The sequence below is a fragment of the Salpingoeca rosetta genome (genome assembly GCF_000188695.1).
Source record: "Salpingoeca rosetta unplaced genomic scaffold supercont1.26, whole genome shotgun sequence".
Lineage (NCBI taxonomy): Eukaryota > Choanoflagellata > Craspedida > Salpingoecidae > Salpingoeca > Salpingoeca rosetta.
This window is the reverse complement of record NW_004754908.1, coordinates 357,784-365,283: the sequence shown is the minus strand read 5'-3', so window position 1 is coordinate 365,283 and position 7,500 is coordinate 357,784. Positions and strand designations below refer to the sequence as shown.

At 54.0% G+C, this 7,500-nt stretch overlaps 2 protein-coding genes across 2 annotated transcripts in view; both read left to right on the top strand.

The window, feature by feature from the left end:
- PTSG_09548 (NHL repeat protein) overlaps nt 1–2,789 on the top strand; it is a gene marked incomplete at its 5' end in the record, with an annotated part of 11,456 nt that extends 8,667 nt beyond the window's left edge. Inside the window, 4 exons of the mRNA XM_004989920.1 lie at nt 144–269; nt 455–603; nt 829–951; nt 1,257–2,789. Coding sequence (XP_004989977.1) covers nt 144–269; nt 455–603; nt 829–951; nt 1,257–2,699 — 1,841 coding nt within the window. The 3' untranslated portion in view covers nt 2,700–2,789. The remainder of the gene's footprint in view (nt 1–143; nt 270–454; nt 604–828; nt 952–1,256) is intronic.
- A 488-nt stretch (nt 2,790–3,277) lies between these two features.
- Nucleotides 3,278–7,500, top strand: part of PTSG_09547 (uncharacterized protein) — a 6,337-nt gene continuing 2,114 nt past the window's right edge. The window contains exons 1-14 of the mRNA XM_004989919.1: nt 3,278–3,415; nt 3,561–3,617; nt 3,808–3,879; nt 4,012–4,119; nt 4,253–4,314; nt 4,484–4,556; nt 4,790–4,858; nt 5,106–5,230; nt 5,478–5,535; nt 5,766–5,861; nt 6,109–6,353; nt 6,734–6,821; nt 7,044–7,157; nt 7,292–7,397. Of these exons, the coding sequence (XP_004989976.1) occupies nt 3,320–3,415; nt 3,561–3,617; nt 3,808–3,879; nt 4,012–4,119; nt 4,253–4,314; nt 4,484–4,556; nt 4,790–4,858; nt 5,106–5,230; nt 5,478–5,535; nt 5,766–5,861; nt 6,109–6,353; nt 6,734–6,821; nt 7,044–7,157; nt 7,292–7,397 (1,369 nt within the window). The 5' untranslated portion in view covers nt 3,278–3,319. The remainder of the gene's footprint in view (nt 3,416–3,560; nt 3,618–3,807; nt 3,880–4,011; nt 4,120–4,252; nt 4,315–4,483; nt 4,557–4,789; nt 4,859–5,105; nt 5,231–5,477; nt 5,536–5,765; nt 5,862–6,108; nt 6,354–6,733; nt 6,822–7,043; nt 7,158–7,291; nt 7,398–7,500) is intronic.

Here is a 7,500-nt window from a genome sequence, read left to right as displayed (position 1 = left end):
TTCTTCTCTTTCTCCATCTACAGCAGCAGCTGTTGTTGTTACATCCCTTGCTTGCATCTTATCATGCGACGCCTGGCGGTGTTGATGATGACGCCGATGTTCGCTCACCGTCACTGCACTGCACGATGACTGCCACCTGCCAGGCGATCAATGCGACTACGAGCAGTGCAACGGCGGCTACACGCTCTCAGAGAGCGGCAGTTCCCAGCGCGAGTGCGTTGTGGTCAATGACAAGCCACAGTGGTCGGGCCAGGCCAAGACGTGTGAACGTAAGTCAAAGCGTGCATGCGTGCTTGTGTGAGCTTTGGGGGTGCATGTGGCACCGCTTATGTGCACATCTGCTCTTGCGTCATTGCTCGATTGACAAACACGACTCGCTCACTCAACTCACTCGCTCACACACGTACACACACTCACTCACTCACACGTGCACACACACTCTCGGCTGCTGTAGGCGTGACAACGACGACCGCCGAGCCAACAACGCTGGATGTGTGCAGCGTGTACAAGACTGCGCCCAACCCAACAACGTGCCGCTCACAATGCGACTACTACGACAGAGGCGATGCAACCTTCAGCAAGTCTTACGGCGAATGCTCCAACGTGTGTACACAAAGTGTATCTGTATTGATGTGTTTGTGTGATCATGGTACCCGTAATTGCATGACCTTTCACTGTCGTTTGTGGTACTGCTGTCCCGTCGTTTCAGTCACGCTGTGCACTGTGAAATCCTCAGCATCTGACACGCACGCACACACACGCTTACACGCGCACACTGCATACACGTGCAACCACCACTCTTGTGACTTTGCTGACCTGTTCGTTCAGGTGTGCACGTGCGGGTGCCGACGTCGCTTCAAGATCACCAAGACGGAGGAGCGGTGCAGTGCACACTGTGCAGACCAGGGTCTGGCCGCTGCGTTCCGCGACATGCACCTTGGCTGCCGAAAGGTGGGTCAATTGTCTTTGCTTTCTTGTGTTGGCTCTGTTTATTTGCCTCGGTGTACCGTTTTGTGTGTGTGTGTGTGTGTTTGTGGTGGCTTTTCAAGTATCTGTATTTGCACAGTGTATCATTTGCCTACGTTCGTACAGTGTATCGCATGCCTACATTTGCACAGTGTGCGCGTGCGAAAGTGTGCACTCCTCGTACTACAGTGCCTGCTCAACCCATTCTCTCATTGTGATGTTTTTTTTTTTTTTTGATTCCCTGTGCACATCACTCGCTGCTCCTCACATGATCCACCACCTTGTCCCAGGTGTGCCTGTGTGTGGATGTGGATGCGCCAACGACGCCAGCTGGTGGTGCGCTGACAGAACCTGATGCTGACGAGAACGCGCTCGACTTCCCATTCAGCGAGTACAACTACGAAGAGACGTTCACAGGCGCGATCACGGGCAACAGCAACCCGCGTCGCTTCTCAACTGCATTTGAGACCAGCGCCACCATTGTGAACATGGAGGGCGAGTCGATGCTGCAGTGCCTGCGGTACTGCGATGCAGACCCGGATTGTCTCGGCATCTTCGCCAGCGTCGTCAACGGCATGCTTCGGTGCCAGCTCATGAGCGACCTTGGCTCCGGCACGGGCGTGTCCACACAGATTGTGTCCAAGTCGCTGACCAAGGGCACCCAGCCGTCTGCTGTTGGGACGGCAACGCCTTCCATTGCCAGCGCCATCCAGACGGTTGTTGGCAACGGCGGCACGACGTGGGACTCGTCAGCAACCCTGCTCAACACGGGTCTCAACCAACCGGACTGCGTCACCTTTGACGGCGAGCACGAGATGCTGGTGACGATGGTGTCCGACCACCGCGTCATCCGCGTGGACTTGCGCACGCGCACGTCATCCCTGGTTGCCGGCACGGGCGAGATGGGCGCGGACGGTGTTGGCGGCGCTGCCACGAGCGCACAGCTGAACCGCCCCCGCTGCGCCATTGCCGATGTGGAGGGCAACGTGTACATCACGGAGGAAGGCAACCACCGCGTGTCTGTTGTCGATGTGGTGAGCAAGAAGCTGTCGGTGTTTGCTGGCACCGGTGATGGCGGGCACCGCGGGATGGGCGGTGTGGCGACGGCTGCGCAGATCCATTCGCCACAGGCCATGGCATGGACAGAGGAAGGCAACCTGCTGTTCTCGGACGAGGAGAACCACGTCGTGTACATGGTGAACCCGCACACCACCATCATCTCCGTTGTCGCCGGCACGCCGCGGGTGGCTGGCGATGAGGGCGACGGGCAGCTGGCGATTGGGGCGCGCCTCAACATGCCTGCAGGCATTGCCGTGTACGACCACATGCTGTACATTGCAGACAGCGGCAACCACCGCGTCCGCGCAGTGGATCTGTACACGCAGGTCATCACCACGGTGGCCGGCACCGGTGTTGCTGGGTTCAGCGGCGATGGTGGCCTGCCCACGGACGCGCGTCTCGACACCCCGCGTGGCGTGGCCGTGCACTCGTCTGGCTCGCTTGCCATTGCAGACAGCGGCAACCACCGCGTCCGCGAGTTCAACATTGGCGTTGGCGCGGCCGGCATCATCACCACCACCGCTGGTAACGGCCAGCGCGGGTACAACGGTGACGGCATGGTGGCCACAGACACGGCGCTCAACTTCCCGACGGGCATCACCTTCTCCCCGCTCACCGACAACGTCCTCTTTGTCGACCGCCGCAACCGCCGCGTCCGCCAGATCTGGGCTTGATTGTGTGTGCAGCCGACAGTAAACACGCAGTTGGAAGGATGTTGATATGTTGATTGCTTTCACGCTCTGAACTCTTGATCTGACCATTCAACTAATTCAAGCTACCCTCAACTTCATCAGTCATGAGGGCTCAAGAGAGCATTGCATGTCTTCTTCTTCCTCCCCCCTCCTCCTTGTTCACCACACACTCGCTCTGCTTGTAACGCAACGGCTCAATGAATCAAAACAATCTTGCTTGCCTTGTTCTTCTTGCTTTCTTCATGTCTTCGTGTCTTCGTGCTGGACTCTTCAGTTCTTCAGTTGTTCAGTTCTTTTGTTCTGTTTGTTCCGTTGTTCACTAATTCTCCTCCACTTTGTTCTCCTTACTTTTGCTGCTCTTCTTCCATTCACACGCCCCGACCGAGCTGGTGCTTGCTTGTCCTGCTTGTTTGCTTTTGTGTCATACACAACACATGGAAGCATTGAACCTTTGAAATTAAGGAGCATGTCGTACAACTTGACACGTGAAGAAAACAGAAGAGCGACAAGTAAGCAGAGGCAGCGTCACAGTACGAGGTTTGCGACTGAATTCAGTTTTTCGACATTCTTCACCCGCAACAACAAGCAAGCAAAGCAACAACATGCGGCTCACATCAGCGGCGGCAGTTGTAGTGGTGGCAGTGGCCTGCTGCTGCGTGTCGACGACACACGCTGACATCACGGAGGAATACAAGCGCGTAAGCAGAGCAGCCTGTTTGTCTCGATAATGCTGTGTGTGTGCGTGTGTATATGTGTGTGACAAAGCCTTGTGTGCACGTTCATACCGCATTGAGTTTTTGACTGCGTTACATGCCACCTGGTTGCGTATGACACGAAACGCAGGCTGCGCTTGCCTTTCAACAAGGTCGCCTGGGCGAAGCTGAAGCCATCTTCGAACAGGTGTTGCCTGCTATCCTTGGTGCTGTTGGTGCTGATTGATGCTGACTGTGCTGCTGTTGGTAATCTTGGGCGCCTTTTCTGCTGTTTAAAATCGCTATCATCTGTCCACACCCAACCACGAATCGATCTCACACACACACACACACACACACACACACACACACACACACACACACGCGAATGCTTGCAGCTCTCGCAACTGTTTCCGGACGTGTCGGCACCATTTGTCAACCTTGCTGTCGTCAACGAGAAGAAGGGCAACGTAAGCGAACACCCACCTGTGATGGTGCTTGGCTTAATGGGGTTGTTTTGTGTCCACCACTGTGTCGCTCATTGTCATGTTTGTAGCTCATGTTCGGTCACATGTCCGCACGCGCAAATGCTGCTGCCTCAGGTGCTGAAGGCCTATCGGCTCTTTGTGCAAGCGCGCAACAACTTCCCTGATGATTATGAAGTGGCCATTTCCACTTGCCGCTTTGGCGCCAACCTGCTCAACACGAAGGTGTGCTTGCTCCTGCGTACGAGTTAGTGTGACTGCTTGTCGATATGCCGTCCGTGTAGAAGGCGTTCTGCAAGCCACGTGTACTCTGTGCTCACACTCATGACACCTTCATGCATGAATGAAACCTACACAGTTGGCTGTGAGCCCCAAAATGGACTCTGACGTGTTCTTGGAGGCATGCAAAGACGCAGAAAGGTACAACAAATTGCACAAGCCACCGCACGTTGTCCCCTGCATGTGTGTGTGTGTGTGTCTGCGTGCGTGTTGTGTTGTGCATCGTTCTCGTGGCTGATACTCGCTGTTGTGTCATGACACATTGCCCACGAATCCTTAACACCACGACTGTACCATTCTATCCTTCCAGGCTTCGGCCCAACGAGCTCGAGGCAACCAGCATGCTCGGCAACATTTACGTTCTACTCATGCGCTTCCATGAGGTCTTCAAGGCGTTTTGTCTGTGTATGTGTGCGTGTGTGTGCGTGTGCGTGTGTGTGTGTGTGTGCGTGCGTGTGTGTATGTGTGCGTGTGTGCGTGTGCGTGTGTGTGCGTGCGTGTGAGTGTATGTGTGCGTGTGTGTTTCAAAGGCATGTGCTTCGAAACCTTGTGTTGCGTGTTGGATGGCACGGGTGCATTATGTCTCACCATCTCACCAACCAAACCTACCTGTCAGGCCATCCCCATCCTCATGCGAGCGGAAAAGATTGCACGCAACGACGAGGCCTCACACGTTCAAGTGCTGGTGCGCACTCGCCATCATGCGTGTCAATGCTGAGGCGTCTCCCGTCCTACCCGTTCTCCTTCATTCCTTTCACTTGCCCCATGCCATCCACACACACACACACACACACAGGCAGACACACCCACACACATTCAAACACGCACACACGCACACATACACACACACACGTACATTCAAACACGCGCACATTCACACATTCAAACATACATTCAAACACACATTCAAACACACATTCACACACATGCAGACGAACATTGCACTTGCGAATCTTCGTGGTGGGATTGTGTCTGGCGCCGTTGACGCCGTGGAAACGCTTCTCACGCGATACGGCCATCTCCCAGGCATCTCCTCCACAGCCGGTGGCGTGCGAAGGTGCATCACACGCAATGCCTTGCGTTGTTCCGTCTCTGCACTGCTCGTTTGCTTTGTTCGTGTTGTTTGTGGTATTTGTGTTGTTTGTGGTGTTTGTGTTGTTTGTGTTGTTTGTGGTGTTTGTGTTGTTTGTGTTGTTTGTGTTTCGTGATTACTCACTCAAGATTCGACCACATAACCTCCGCAACAACCGCAATACGCTCGTGTGCATGTGCATATGCGTCTATGTGTGTGTGTGTGTTGATAGCATTCTTCTTCCTTACGATGAAGAGTCGGTTCGTCTGCTCACCACGTCGCTTGTCGAGGTAGTGAGCACCGGGTCACCCTGCCCGCGCACACTCACATTGACACGTGCACAACTTTGCTCAAACACGCCCTGTCACCTCTCATTCCGCAGTGCATTCAGGTTTTACAATCACATCCACACGCATTCATATCCGCAACCATCCCTCCGCACGCAACTGTCCCCCCCCCCCTGCTTTGCTTTGTCATTCTCACCCACATATCACTCTCCGCCAATACGCGCACCCTGCAGTTTGCGTCGACAGTGGACGTGTCTGATGAGACGTGCCAGAAGGGACGCTGGTCCATGGATATGGACTGGACAAAGGGGAAGAAGCATGTCAAGAAGGTTCGCGCATGTTGTGTGTGGTTGAAGTGCGTGAGTGTGGCAACGGATTTGCTGATATGCATGCAGGGTGAACAAGCTGCACGTGAGTGCGTGATTGTTGCTTCCCGCGTTCTGGCCCTCTTGTCTGTTTACTCGCTTTCATATTTCAACACACTCACACACTCTCTCAAACACACACGCCCACACACACTCTCTCAAACACACACGCACACACTTCTCCCTCAACGGTATTGTGCTGCTACATCAGACGCTCCTGAACCGAGACACCGCCGGCAGCAAGTATTCGTCATCAGAGGAGGCACATCTCGTGGGCAGCGCCCGCAACGAACTCAAGCCGTACTACACATCGTACCTGGAGAGGTCCATCTACTTCCTCGCCATCTCCAAGGCTGTCCTGTGGAAGAGTGGGGCGCAGCTCTCCACGCCGTGTGTCTTCCACACCGCTGCACAGCTCTGGAATGCAGAGTTTACCCAGGCCGTCTCCGACGCACAGTGAGTCCTCAAGTGTGGTGTGTGTGTGTGTGATATTGCGTTTGCGTGTGCACGTGTGTGTGTGTGTGAGCATGTGATGCATGTGTGTCTGTCTGTCGGTACATTGTTCACTGCATTGCTTGCTGCGCACGTTTGTGTGGTGTGTGTGTGTGTGTGCGTGCACGTGTGTTTGTGTGTATGTTAGCCTGTCTGTCCGTACATTGGTCACTGCATTGATTGCTGCGCACGGTCATTTATTTGTGTGTTTTCACGGGTGTCATGTGCTTCGTTTCGTTGATCGAATTGGCACTGTCTTGCAACCTCGGCCTCTTTGGTTTCAACTCCTCCGTTCACAACCGTCGTGTCGCGTTGTCCTGCTCATTTTGTTCATGTGTGTGCAGGTACATTCAAACCAAGCACATCAAGCACCGCGTGGCTTCAACCCTTCCACTCAAGAACATGCGCAACTACTACCACTGGATGCTTGAGGTGCGCCCAGGGAATGTGTTTGTTATGTGTGACTATGTGTGTAAGTGTATGTTATGGTGTGCTTGCACGTGAATGTGACTTTCTAATACATATGTGGCCGAACTGTGTATGCTTGCAACCGTTCGCTTGAACGTGGCACCTCTCCCTGTCTTGTTGACATGTACCTGATCTCTGTTGCTTCCAACCACAACCACCTATCTTTTCAATTTTTCCTTTTCGCAGGGCATGGTGCGTTTGGTGTACATTCAAGAACTTGTTTTGGACAAGCCTAGCTTTGACGACGTGAAGATTCTTGTGCCGGACACGCACACCGCACACGTTGCACAGTCCCTTGAGGTTCGTTCAGCCTCTCCTTGAGATGTCCTTCGTGCACATATGAACGTACATGAAGCAGTGGCTGCTCACGCCAACGCTTGCACCAACCCATGTTCCTCATGGCATCACCATGTCCCAATGCGCACACCCAACAGCTGCTGCACATCCCCAAGAACCGCATCTTGTCTTATTCTGCCACGGACAGTCAGCGCTGGGTCTTTGATCAAGACTTTCTCCTCATCGACTGGATGCAACCAAAGGGTGCGTGGTATCTTGTGCTGATACAGTGTGTGTGAGTGAGTGTGTGTGTGTGTGTGTGTATACTTGTAAGCTTCGGCGCGCGTGTATGCGTACGTGATTCTGT